General features: G+C 40.3%; 1 protein-coding gene across 1 annotated transcript in view; it reads right to left on the reverse strand.

Annotated features, from left to right (window-relative positions):
• Positions 1–4210: 4210 nt before the first annotated feature.
• sorcs3a (sortilin related VPS10 domain containing receptor 3a) overlaps positions 4211–14639 on the reverse strand; it is a 172514-nt gene continuing 162085 nt past the window's right edge. The window contains 3 exon segments of the mRNA XM_084044283.1: positions 4211–4347; positions 7838–8001; positions 10509–10614. Coding sequence (XP_083900409.1) covers positions 4289–4347; positions 7838–8001; positions 10509–10614 — 329 coding nt within the window. The 3' untranslated portion in view covers positions 4211–4288.

The following is a 14639-nucleotide window of genomic DNA, read 5'->3' on the forward strand; positions in this document are numbered from 1 at the left end:
CTTCATCTTTCTCTCAGCTATAAGGGGTCCCTGCCCTATAAAACATTGAAGACCCCTGGTTCAATGGTTTAATATGCACTGAGCATTACCACCTAAATAGTCGAAGTCCATTGGAATATCATCACCCAGAGGCAAAATATTTGATGTACAAAAATACATTTATTTGAAACAATTTCAAAATGACAGTTTCTTTAACCGTAGAAATATTGAAATTAAGATGAAATACATTACTGATGATGCATGCATTGAAGATTTTGTGCAATGAAGAATATTACAATTGATTCCTTCTGAAACATCATAAACTCAGGGTTGATTTCCCTGGGGATTTCAACCCGTATCTTGTAGCATATGGGGTTTTGAAATATCCAATAAGATCGCAATTACCAATGATCAAACGCACTGATTAAATTAAACATTGACATAGTGCGGACCAGCATCCAATGCAAATAATCAAAATGTGCCGCCATTTTCCGCATACCTGTAACGATTATCGGATAATCAAGGTATACAGTATCTCTGCGGTAAAAGCCAACAGTACAGTACCCCTAGTTAGTTTTTACTTTCACGGTTATCTGAGGCGACGTACCGATGTCTACTTCATTCCTAGCAACAGTCATTGCTGCTGTACACATTATGAGATGGATTTTAATACAGGACCAATATAATGGTATTACATTTTTCACCATTTGAAAGGTTACAGGGGAAATAAAGGTACAACGTACAGAAATGAATCCTTACAAGATGGCAGCTTTTGTTTGGCAGTGCACAGAATTTGCCTTAGGAATCTGGGTGGCAAAAAAAAAAACAGAAAAGAAAAAAAAAAATACGGGGAGCCTCTAATATCCTCCTCGGTCGGCTCAGCTAAACCTGTTTTGCTAATGGTGCTAATGAGTGTGGGAATAAAGTTGGCACGACGTCGAGAACATTGTGAAAAATAAACACACGCCGGCACAAAACCAAACTGGGACAATGGCGCATTTAGGATGATGCAATTATCAGCTGAACAGCTGGTGCTGTTGTTAATGACAATAACGCAGAGAAGGCAATGTTTGAGTTTGTGTTGTGTTGTGTTTTTTTTCCCTGTGACAGTCGCTTTGGATCTGAGCTGCACTGGTTAAGACGGTTCTATCCAGTACACAGCATGTTAATCTATCCGAGTGTATTTGTACCCTCTCAGAGTTACTATCTATGACCAGAGTTGTAAAGTAACTAAGTACATCTACTCAAGTACCGTACTTAAGTCCAATTTTGAGGTCTTTTTTTTTACTTTACTTGAATATTTCCCAGTTTTTCAATACTTTTACTTCCACTCCACTACATCGCAGAGGCAAATATGGTACTTTTACTCCACTACAATCATTTGAAAACTTTAGTAACCAGTTACTTTGCAGAAATTATTATATTATGAAACATACATTAACCACTTTAGCTCTATTTTATACATAGGCTATTTGAAAATAGCAGATCTACAAGCTCACAACGTGTCGCATCGCGACGCGTTGTGAGCTTGCAGATCTGCTATTTTCAAACATTTTAGTACTTTTACTTTTGGTACTTTAGTATGTTTTGATGCCAATACTTTTGCACTTTTACTCAAGTAACATTTTGAACCCAGGCCTTTTACTTGTAACAGAGTATTTTTATATTATGGCATTGCTACATTTTTACTTAAGTAAAAATGTCCAAGTACTTCTTCCACCACTGTCTATGACTGCTACAGTATACTGCACGATATTCACTCCATACTGTCCATTCCTCTCATTCTAGTTTCTGTGCCGCGCTTGCACTATGGGACGGTGATGCACGGGGTATTCCCTGCTTAACCATCAGCCCCCCCATCTCTTCATATTGTCCTACTGGCTATACCAGGCACCAAGAGAGTGTTCCGTGTCAGCTCGGGGCATCTAGCTGCCTATGGCTCCCGGCAGCTTTCCCGGCAGAGAGAGCAAGGCCAATGCGCTGCGGTGGGAGCGTCACTGGCCTACAAGTTACTGCTCCCCCGTGTCAGCTAAACCGAGGTGAAGCCAGAGTCAACAGTTGGACGGCAATATAAGAGCCACGATGAAAGAGGGGAGATGATCCCAGGTGCGCCAGCGAGGACGAATACATAAAGATATAAAGCAGATGGTATCTGCTTTAATGCGCATAAGATGTACGGCGTGCTGCGAGGGACAAACGGAGGCAGTGAATTGGCAGCCAATATCGCTCAAATCCATTCTGAATATCTGCATACTTGGGTATGTTTTTTGGGTGCAATGCTGATGTATTTTTGAAGGTGATACAAAAAGAAAATTGTGGATTATTTTCCGTATTATTTATGTGAAGTCATTGACAGAAGAAAATAACTCGGAGATTATCATGGAGGTTTTACAAGAGAGTATACGAGTAACTATAGCAGACAAACAGATACCGGCAATTCCTGAGCAACCCTAAACTGCAGTATATACTTGAAGGGGTCGTGCACTTCAGTCTCTCCCCGAATGGAGGTTCGGTGCTCTCAGAAAGGACAAGATACTAAAACATGGGCCATTTCTTAACGGCTGAACCCAAAACGTTAGTAGTTGTTTGATAGTGCGCCTCATCGCTAAAGCATTTAAGTGAATTGAGTGCTCACGTTTTTTTCTTTCTTGGGGTTTAGCTGTCAACAAGTGGAGCAAAGACCTGTTTTTTTGCTACGGTAAATACTCTTCACATCTTCTTGGGTATTGGGTATTGTACCATTTGATCATCAGTAACTACAATATGAACCGTTTTACACAGATACGGCACTTTGCTCTTTGACCGAGGGCGAGTGTAATACTCTAATGACACTAAAGGCAAATAACACATGGTACAAAGAGTTCAAGCATGTTTAGTTATCTAAACAAATATAAGCATGTGGAAATGTTTTGTCTCTATATACACAATATAATTTCATTGATTTCCAAAGAGCGTTATATGAGTTAAACCTGTATTCTGTCAAATAACAATTATATTCATGTGAACAGGTACATGTAAACCCTTTGTACGAGATCATTTCGCCTCACAGTTTATCAAACCAAAAGATGACATCGTTGCTGTCGAGTGGAAACCTTGTATGTCCAACACTGTTACTTTTCAGGAAATTAACCCATTAAATCCGATTCTTAAAATGTTTTCTAAATCCAAACAGATTTTTGAAAATAAAAATTAAAACATATTTTTTTGTAACGATTTTTCAAAAATAGCAGATCTACAAGCTCATAGCACGGCACTCGGTGCTGCACTATGAGCTTGTATATCTGCTATTTTTGAATAGCCAAAGATATCTAAAATGAGACAGATGCGTTCCCGGTCTTAATGGGGTTAAAAAGAAAAAAAGGGGGGGGGAAATATATTCCAATGAATCCAATGTAGTTCTTATTTTGTCATAAGCTCTTGTTAATACCACAGACACACTTAACCACTTTTACTTTCTATTAAAATGTTTTTCGCTACTTTTGCGCTCTTGTACGATGAAGTAGGGCATTCATTTACAAGAATTAAATAGAAAAGCTGACAAACGGAGATACAAGGTTTCTGCCCGACAATCCACTATATAGATGTTAATGTGAAATTGACTGGGCTCAGTTTGATGGATGATTAGAAAATACGTATTTACAACACTTGCTTATGTACAACACACAAACTGTGTCCTCAATAAGAACATGCACAAGTCAAGGACCTTATCAAAAAACAAATAAAGTTGGTTCTTTAAGCAATATTTGACTTTTTAACATGTTTTCAAAAAGAGACCATGGGTTTGGGATCTTCTGTCTTTGCCACCATACTTAGATTACTAGCATGTGGAAAGTAAGTATACATATATAATATATACATATAACAGAACAGATGATAATATACATGTACATTTTTGATAATATTCCCTGTTTGATCGGAGACTCAGACATAGTGGTCTTATATATTATATTATAGGCTAAAACGATTTTTGAAAGCAAACTCTTAAGAAATGTACATAACTCTCTCCATAATGGTTTTGACAAAGGCTCAAGAAATTAAGATAACTCACTCTGCAAATACATTTATTTATGTAGCTTATACATCCACAAAACTGAATCGAGTTTTGCCAGTAATTACAATGGTGTCTCACTGAAGCGGATTTTGTAAATCTGCTGCGTGGATGATGTCGCACATCTGTATAAATGAGATCCTTTTTAGAAAACTATTAACATCAATTGTGTTGTGAGAATTACAAAACAGAAAAAAGAGAACCCCCAACACGGCGACACTTTTGTTTCCGCACAACGAACCGTTGCCCACTCGCCAGCGCTTACACACTGGTGCAGTTAGGGATCTCCCTTGTGCTCTCGCAGGCGTTTCCAACTCCTCCTGAACAAAGCAGACAAAATAAATGAGAGAATAAATAAATAATTGAATAAATGAACAATAGCCAAGAAACAAAGACCAAAGAGGGTTAAGTCCAGCAGAGGCGTCTTTTGATGCCAGTTTTTTAAATAACCGCCACAAATAAGTTCTTTGACACTGACACCCTGTGTTAATTGCTGGTCTTTCGATGTGCTTTCTTATCGAGAGCTCTTAAGCCCTTATGACCGGGAACGCATCTGTGTGTCATTTTAAGATGTCTTTGGGCTATTCAAAAATAGCAGATATGGGGTGTCCGCTGGCCTAGTGGTCCAGGCGCATACCACATAAGTTGGTAATCCTGCATGACAGCGTGTCGCGGGTTCGACTCCCGTTCCCGACGACCTTTGCTGTATGTCTCCCCCCCATTCATTTCCTGTCAGCCTACTGTCCTGTCCAAATAAAGGCATAAAAGCCCCAAAAAATGTATTAAAAAAAGCAGATATACAAGCTCATAGCGCAGCACCGAGTGCCGTGCTATGAGCTTGTATATCTGCTATTTTTTTCTCAAATCTTTGCTTCTGGGGATGGGGGGAACAGTTTTTTGAAAAAACTTATGTTGCTGTAATATCAGTGGTTCCTTTTTCATGTCAAGGACCCCCACAATTATACAGTATGTACTCGGCGGACCCCCATCTCAAAATATGTTGCTCCAGGAACCCCCAGAAGCAAAGATTTTAGTTAAATTTTTTAAAACGATATATTCAAAGATTTGCACAAATGTTCACGATTTTTGAATAGCCAAAGACATCTTAAAATGACACAGATGCGTTCCCGGTCTTAAAGGGTTAAGCCCTTAATAGAATGCAAATTAGACATTGACCCTTTTGGAATCTCTCTCTCTCTCTCTCTCTCTCTCTCTCTCTCTCTCTCTCTCTCTCTCTCTCTCTCTCTCTCTCTCTCTCTCTCTCTCTCTCTCTCTCTCTCTCTCTCTCTCTCTCTCTCTCCTTGAAGATGAAGCTGTATAAAGTGAGATGGATAATTCACAGATTTACCATGACATTGCAGTATCTGTTACAAAAGGCGAAACCTGCCTAATACCCTTGCGTGTCATTCACTTCTAATACTTGCACAGTGATAACATCTATTAGGTAGCATTAGCATTTTCATCTCTTTTGGGTGGAAACCTTGAATGTCCAAAACAGTTACTTTTCAGAAAATGTAATATTCAATCACTTGAAAGCTACCATCCCTATCAGTGTTGATTTTGACAGCATATTTTTATTTATTAACATAGTTTTATTCATAGTCATATTTTAGTCATCTGAAATATTTTAGTTTTTGTCTAGTTTTAGTCGACTAAATCATAAGATTATAGTCGACTAAATCTACAGTTGATTTAGTTGACTAAAATGGCGTCAAAAAAGGCTAATTTTACACTTGGTTGCATGCTGAAAATAGCCGATCTACAAGCTCACAACGCGTCGCAGCTGAGCGTGTTGTGAGCTTGTATATCTGCTATTTTCAGAGCGCAACACCCGAGCGCAACCAAACATAAAATGACTTGTTTTTTAGTACTACTGGATCTCTTCTCCACTAGTTCCGCCCTAACATTTTAGTCAAGTTTTTATTTGTTGACGAAATTGTCAATATATTTAGTCTTAGTTTTAACCATCATAGCTTTTTATTTTGTTTTCGTCAGTGAAAAGAAAGTAGTCGACGAACATTCTTCCTCATAGTTTTAGTCGACAAAATCAGCACTGATCCCTATTCTGGGGCAAACATATTCCATATTATACAAGCTGACAACACGTTGCATATTTGTACTTCTTGAGGAGACTAAAAGAGGGCAGGCCTGGGTAGCCCTGTCCTCACTTCCTTCAACAGGGTGTACGGTGGGAGAGCGTCCTTACATGCGGCCATCACAGTGTGCACTCCTTACACCCGGCATCACAGTGTGCACTCCTTACACGCGGCATCACAGTGTGGCATGGAAACGGCTCTGCTGCAGACAGGAAGACTGTCAGAAGCAGCGGGTGGTGAAGTCTGCACGGAAAATCACCGCAAGCAGCCCTACCTGCCATCAGTGATATTTATACCAGGTGCAGGAAAAATGGCTACCGACATTATGAAGGACGCCACCCACTCTGGTCTGTTTGTCCATCTCCCTTCCGGCAGTGGTGGAAAAAGTACTCAAATGTTTTACTTAAGTAAAAGTATCAATACTGCGATTTATAAGTACTCTGTTACAAGTAAAAGTCCGGAATTCAAAAGTATTGGTATCCAAATGTATTTAAAGTACCAAAAGTAAAAGTACTAAAATGTTTGAAAATAGCAGATCTACAAGATCTTGTAGATCGGCTATTTTCAAATAGCCTAGGTATAAAATAGGGCTAAAGTGGTTAATGTATGTTTTATAATATAATATATTTATATCTGCAAAGTAACAGTAACTAAAGTTTTCAAATAATTGTAGTGGAGTAAAAGTACAATATTTGCCTCTGAGATGTAGTGGAGTAGAAGTAAAAGTATAGACAATTGGAAATACTCCAGTAAAGTAAAAGTACCTCAAAACTGTACTTAAGTACAGTAATTGAGTACATGTACTCACCAGAACTGGTCAGTACTGGTCAGAACCACCAGGCTAAAGAATAGCTTCTTCCCTGAAGCCCTGAGACTTATGAACGCTAGACCTTGAACTTGTGATCGTTGCACTTGGGAGTGTGATTAGTGCACTTATGCCACTTTATGTGGCTGTTTTTAACCTTTAACATTAAGACCTGAGGACGCTTCTAAACATTTTCTAAATCCTAACAGTTTTTCGGAAAAAAATACAAAAAAATAATTTTCACGATTTTCAAAAATAGCAGATATACAAGCTCATAGCGCGGCACTCGGTGCCGCGCTATGAGCTTGTATATCTGCTATTTTTGAATAGCCAAAGAAATCTAAAATGACACAGATGCGTTCCAGGTCTTAATGGGTTCACGTGAGCTCTATTGTTTAGTTGGCAAGCACAATCATTTTTGTTGTGTTAGGTATTATATGTAGATGTTTCATGTAGTACTGTATATAGATGTATTATTTAATTTATTCTGCCATGACCAGGACCATGGGTAACAAATTGTGTTCTGTACTGGAATGACAATAGAACTTCTTGAACCTTGAATTGTGACGTGTAAGCTTGGAGTTAGGTTAAACCCTGAGGAAGACTTCACTGTCGAAACGTTGGTTTCCTTTTTAAAATAAACATTTTGCTTCGTGGCTAAGAGCTGTGCGGGCCTCATCCTTTGTCAATACTGTTACTTGCCGTGACCAGCACCTCATCAACACAGGTGTGCGCTCCCTCCTTCTGTGTTTGCGTAAGCTTGGAGTTAAACATTTGTAAAGGGAGGTAAAGGGTGACCAATGGCATTGGTTTAAAAAAGATGAAATATTGTGATACAAGGTTTCCGCCCCACATAATAGCTACACGCATTTAGGCCGTTTCTGAATATCCTGCAAGCGCGCCACTCACGCTTGATCCTGGCGTCCATCATCTCCTTCTCCATGAGTTCTTTGGGCGTGGAGAACTCGCTCAGGGTGATTTTAGGCGTGCTGTCACCCTGTCCCACCGAACCAATCATCTCCTGCTCCTTCTCCTGGTTCACCTCCGCATAGATGTTGATCCAGGGGATTTTTCTACAAATGGGCAAAAGAAGAAATATCACCATATTTTTGATAATAAAAACCAAAAAATCTGTTTCAAAATTAGCAACACTAGCCTATCTACAAGCTCACAATACATCATGATGCATAATGCTGTGAGCTTGTAGATGTTTTGAACATTATAGAGCACCGAAGTATGACGTAATTTACGCATACAGGGTCGTCTTTTTCCCCCCCCCATTCTGAATTCCCATAGACGTGTTTAATATCGCGTCAAATAAGAACCGTGTTCCAAAAATAAACAAATGATCCCAGCAGTTTGACTCATATGGATATGAACCATCACCTGACGGTGAGAAAACGCTAATGCAGACTGTATCAAATATGATTGACTGTCTATCATAAACGATGCAGAAGCTCCTCCCTGACAATATTGCAGAGACAGTTTGTTTATTTTTGGACCACAATTCTTCTATGGGATGAGATGACCCAATGTTATTCTCCATAGAGAAATTATTTCCACGATCCAGGGGATGAACGAGTGACGTCAGGACTTCTGTACTCTATAGAACAGGGGTCTTCAACGTTTTAAGGCCAAGGACCCCCTAGCTGAGAGAGGGATGAAGCAGGGACCCCCTCTATATTGTATAAAATTGTATTTTAGATTAAAACATTTTTGTTTACTTGGTCTGCTCTTTTTTCCCTCTACACCTAAACCTCTTTGCCAAAAATAGCCGATCTACAAGCTCACAGCGCCTCGCAGCGCGAGGCGTTGTGAGCTTGTAGATCTGCTATTTTTGGCTAAAGTTCTCCTCAGAAAAGGGATGCTAGGGTTCAAGTGGTTAAGGTAAAAAAAAAAAAACATATCACACAAAGATTTGGCGGACCCCCTGTAGTAACTCTGAGGACCCCCTAGGGGTCCCGGACCCCCTGTTGAAGACCCCTGCTATAGAACATGTCCTTACACAAAAATAGCGTAAAGGCATACGTGATGAAAACCAGGAAAAGACGACACATGCCTCCAAAATCAGTAAGTCGATATCTAGTCTCAAATCTCTATAATATCAAAATATTGGCCAGACTTAGCTCAGAGCAAAAACTGGGGAGTCATCAGTTGGTACATCTGTGACACGTCTTTCTGGAGTTACGTAAGTTTTCCTCCCACTGCCCGGACAGGTTATTAGTTTCATGACAACTACATGATGTTACAGTGCATATAGTTCAGACTGCCTGGCTGTGATACATGAGGATATTATGAAACATATACATTAACCACTTTAGCCCTATTTTATACCTAGGTTATTTGAAAATAGCCGATCTACAAGCTCACAACTTCAGTGCGTGAGCTTGTAGATCTGCTATTTTCAAACATTTTAGTACTTTTTACTTTTAGTACTTTAAGTACATTTTGATGACAATACTTTTGTACTTTTACTCAAGTACATTTTTAATTCTGGACTTTTACTTGTACTTGAGTGTTTCTATATTGCAGTACGATACTTTTACTTAAGTAAAGAATTTGCGTACTTTTTCCACCACTGGTAACTCTGAGAGTGGACAAATGGAACCAAATGGACCCGTATAAGCACCGAGGAGATTGGGGTTGCGGAGTAGTTCAGCGATTTTCAACCTTTTTGATTTCAAGCCGTGTTAATCATTTGGTTCCATTTGGTCCCGTAAGAGTCCATTTGGACCCCTGGTGGGCCCCAGGACCCTACGTTGAGAAACAGTGCCACGTAGTACGGTCAACGTGTCCTTCACTGGGAATCACCTTCACACATCTCCATCACAAGGGGAATACATTAACGTTGACACCGTTAATCCATCTATATTTATGCTATATTATACACATCTTTATTCTGTCACCATGCAATCCATTTCAAATTACCATTCAATTTGATTATTAATTGTGTTGCTTCGTCAACTGTGACATTCCTTAAGAAATGCATCCTCTCTTACACTAATGGGAAAAATTGCCACATCCATAATTAATGATAACTTTTCCATTTCCTGCTGAATTCTTCAAGAAAAATCATTTTGAGTACACATAAATTATTCAGCCAGTAACTGTTGAACCACGGCGGGCAGCATATTAACCCATTGATACCTGGAACGCATCTGTGTCACTTTAGATGTCTTTGGCTATTTTTGAAAAATCGTGAAAATTATTTTTAAATATTTTTTTCCGATTTTTTTTTTAGGATTTTGAATTTTTTTAGACGCTGCCTCAGGTCTTAATGGGTTAAGCAATTTGACGGCCATTTTTCGGAGCATTTCGTCGGGCCGACTGACACATGTGCCTCCCTGCGTCATCGCCGCCGCCACGGCCGGAAACCTGTCTACAACCTCGAGGAGGAAAAAATATGAAAGAGAATTTCCAAACGCAGTGCCATCAGATCAACACCGATTGATGCAGAATGCTCTCATCTGGCGTCATCAATAATGGATGACACGGCGATTAATATATAGTGGCTTGTCTGTGTTGGCCCACCAGAGAGAGAGAGAGAGAGAGAGTTAATCCCTTTGGGGGGAGACGCTACCTCTTGAACTTGTAGATGAGGAACACGGCGAGGCCCAGGAACACCACGGACAGGAGCATCAGCATGGCCGAACTGCTGTGTCTCGGGCTGGAGTCCACCAAGGGCGCTGTGGGGAAGGAGGGGCGATGGAACAGAGAGGATATTCTGTCAAACAATGGTTCTCAAACTTTTTTTCTGTTTGGTCTGCATCAATCTGTGGACCGCCATAACTCTGAGAGTGTAGAAATACTGGTTAGTTCGGTTCCATTTGTACACTCTCTGAGTTACAGACCAATAACTCCTCATATGCGAGGTGTGTAAGAAACGTAACAGGACAGTGGCAGCCACGCTCGTCACGCTAATTGAGTAACAGCTTATGTCACTGTGTGTTGGGCAATATCTCACCACTATTCACCTGTTTGTGAGGTGTAGTTTCCAGTGAGCCAAAACGCACAATGTCAGCACCGTGACTCTGTTTGACCGGAATGGAACAGAGCTTTCATTAGTATCATTGGCAACACCTGTGAAGTGTTACCAACTATGCACAGGCTGCTGTGCATAGAGCCTATTCTGCAATAATATTGTTCACTTCTCTCACTCTGTGCTCCTGTTCCAGGCTGTTTTGTGATTACATTGCTGTTACCCTCTGTAATGCAACTGGAGGTGCCACAAACATGATACATTCAGAAAGAAAAAAAAACATGTCTTGGTGGAGACACGGCTCCCAACTATCAATTATTTAGCTGGGGACCCCCTCTGGAACCCCCTCAAGGGCCCCTGGGGGTCCCCGGGAACTCCACTTAGAGAACCAGCGCTGTACAACAACTGTGCAGCCATTCATGAGGTGTTGTCAAATACGTACGTGTTAAAACGTTTCCATTTCAGCAGTTTCTGTACATAATAATATTATTTAATTTTGGACATATTACATCCAAAATTAAATACAGCCTAATGTGTTTCTTTGACGGCAGAATCACAATTCTAGGGTCTTCAAATGATTCAAAGGCTTTATTCGTCAGTAAATGAATCCCACTGCGGATTTATGGTCATCCCTGTGAGCCAACGATGAGTGCATTACGAGAGCTTGCTTTTGTTTTTAATATCTCAAACGTCTGCGGCTGTGATAGCGTGAAATTGCTGTTTCTAATATCTGCCAAACAAAATGACAACCGCAGGTAATTCACACCTTCAGAAGTAAACTTTAATATATTTTTAAATTGTGTTTTCTTTTTCTTCTTGGACTTTTTGGACTCTACCACAAACACGCTGAAACTTTATTAATTAATGTCAGAGCGATTCGTTCTAAGTATAACATTAAATATGACTGTATTTCAAGACTTACTGTATAATAGCACCATGTGAGGCCTTTGACCTTCAACATGTAGCGTGGAGACAGGTGAAATATTAAATAGTGTTTTCTTTTTCTTCTTGGACTTTTTGAACTCTACCACAAACACGCTGAAACTTGGCAGAATTAATGTCAGAGCGATTCGTTCTAATTATAACATTATATATTCCTGTATTTCAAGACTTGTGCCATGTGAAGCCTTTGACCTTCAACATGTAGCATGGAGACAGAGGTGAGATATGAACTGTCTCAGTCAGTACGCCCTCCTGCCCCCCTGTTGCTACAGTCCACCTTCACACTGACAGAAAGGTGCCAACTGGAGCTGAAACTGGTTCTTCAGAGTGATGCCACAGAAGTTTTTGGTTCCAAAAAGAACCATTTATTTGTATGGTTCTATAAAGAAACCTTAACCACTTGAAGCCTATATAGTACTTCATCGAACAGTGTCTCCCAGGGCTCTATACTTATGGTCCGCTTCTTTTTGTCCCTCTACACCAAATAGCTGATCTATGAGCTTGTAGATCTGCTATCTTCGGCGAATGTCTTCGACGAATGTTTGCATGTTAGCACATTGGGTGCCAAAACCGGGATTTCTTGTGTTTTCAAAGAGTAGCGGTTGAGTGCCGAACACGGGAAATCTTGTGTTTTCAATGTTTTAGTTTTTTTCCGTTTTTTTTTCCACAAGGGGCGGGCTAGCGCAACTTTGGAATCACCCACAGTGCCTCTTAAATGGAAGGGACAGATCACCGTGCCAAAAAACCTGGCTTCCGTCCGCTCCCATTATATCTCCTTGAAAAAAACCTCTGTATCTTCTTTTTACATGGTGAAAACGCGCCATTTTCGGCGTGCGATCAGTCCGCAATGGCGGTTCGTGTGAGAGATGTTATTGTTCCAGGCGTTAGCCAGGACCATCCACCATCGTACACGCATCCATTGTTTACATCCGGGTGCTCGTCGTGGAGTCTACAGCTCTAAATAGCGCAGCGTTACAAACGGTAAGATCGCTGGCACTTCCTACCCTGTTTTAATAAAACACTGAATGTGTTAAGACAAACTCAAATGTGTGATGCTAGGGTTTAGGTGGTTTCTGATTCCTAAAAGAGCTTTGACCAAAAAAACATATTCTCTAGAACCATATGAGGAACACCATTAACTAAATAAAATGGTGGAGCATAGCCTTTTAAAATAAACCATTACATTTCTGTGTGCATACAGCAAAATAAAGTATGCTGGAGAGAGGCATACAGTGGGTGACCACCTGTGAAATGTGTTACTTTAAACCTTAATAACACCAGCACGCTTCCAGCTCTTTTCCACTGGGGAATTTGACCGCTAATGGAGTCTGCCATGTCCAGATTACACACTCTCTGTAAGGCCTGCTGACTTTTAAACCTTTTAGACCGGGAACGCATCTGTCATTTTTTAGATTTCTTTGGGCCATTCAAAAATATCAGACCTGCAAGCTCATAGCGCGGCACCGAGTGCCGCGCTATGAGCTTGTAGATCTGCTATTTTTTTTGGAAAAATCAAGGAAAATGTGTGCAAATCTTTGAATATATCATTTTTTTAAGCGAACATTTGTAACTGAAATCTTAGCTTCTGGGGATTCTACAAATGTCTTCTAAATGTCTTCTAAATCCTAACAGTATTTGGCCGTGGAGCCCCATATCAAAATGTTTTGTTCCAGCCAGGGACCCCCAGAAGTTGTAACAGAGTTCAAAATGTTCGCTTTGCACATTTGCACATGTTTTCATGATTTTTCTAAAATAGCAGATCTACAAGCTCGTAGCGCCGCGCTACGAGCTTGTAGATCTGCTATTTTTGAATAGCCAAATAAATCAAAAAATGACAAACAGATGCATTCCCGGTCTTAAAGGGTTAAACTAGCAGAGGTATTCGAGAACAAAAACTTCTTGAGGATAATTTCACAGTCCTGTCAAGTCACAGCCTTATTCACAATTAAATCAGCCATGATCGGTGTGTTGTGTGTGCGTGAGCGTGAGTGTGTGTGTGTGTGTGTGTGTGTGTGTGTGTGTGTGTGTGTGTGTGTGCGTGTGTGTGCGCGTGTGCGTGTGCGAGCGTGTGCGTGTGCGTGTGCGTGTGTTTGTGTGTGTGTGCATGTGTGCGTGCGCGTGTGCGTGTGTGTGTCAAATACATTCCTTTCAGATTCATACCATTTATTAATTTGTCTTTTCTTGAGCCAGCTTTTAAAAACACAGCGTTGATGTGTTAAGTGGCTCAAACGCAGCACATTTCTTTACACTTGCGCACCCTTCTTTTCTCAAGGACTAAATAATCAACACAATTATACTCGGCGTAACGCTAATTTTGTGGTTGGGTGGCTGTAAAAGACAGAGAACAGATGTTCAGGCTCTTGATGGCAGGCATAAAAAAGATCCCTCGTCTCAAGGAGTTCCACTTAAAAAACAAATCCCCTCACACACTCTCCCCCGTGTTGCTCCTCAGCCCAGGACTATGGGGGCAGACACACCATTTTAATTGGCTGACCACAATGGGTAAGATAGTGATAGGTTATAATTAACCAATTTGTGTCATTTTTTGAAATTTCTTTGGCTATTAAAAAAATGCACATCTACAAGCTTGTAGATCTGCTATAAAAAAAAAAAATTGTGAACATGTTTGCACATTTTTGAATATAAATGTTTTTTAAAGCGAACAAACTTATGTGTCTATATCAGTGGTTCTCAAACTTTTTTCATGTCAAGGACCACCCAAAATGATATGTATTTGGCCGCGGACCCCCATCTCAAAATATTTTGTTCCAGGGACCCCCCCCCCCACCC

This window comes from Gymnoscopelus microlampas (assembly GCF_963454915.1).
Source record: "Gymnoscopelus microlampas genome assembly, chromosome: 2".
NCBI classification, from domain to species: Eukaryota; Metazoa; Chordata; class Actinopteri; order Myctophiformes; family Myctophidae; genus Gymnoscopelus; species Gymnoscopelus microlampas.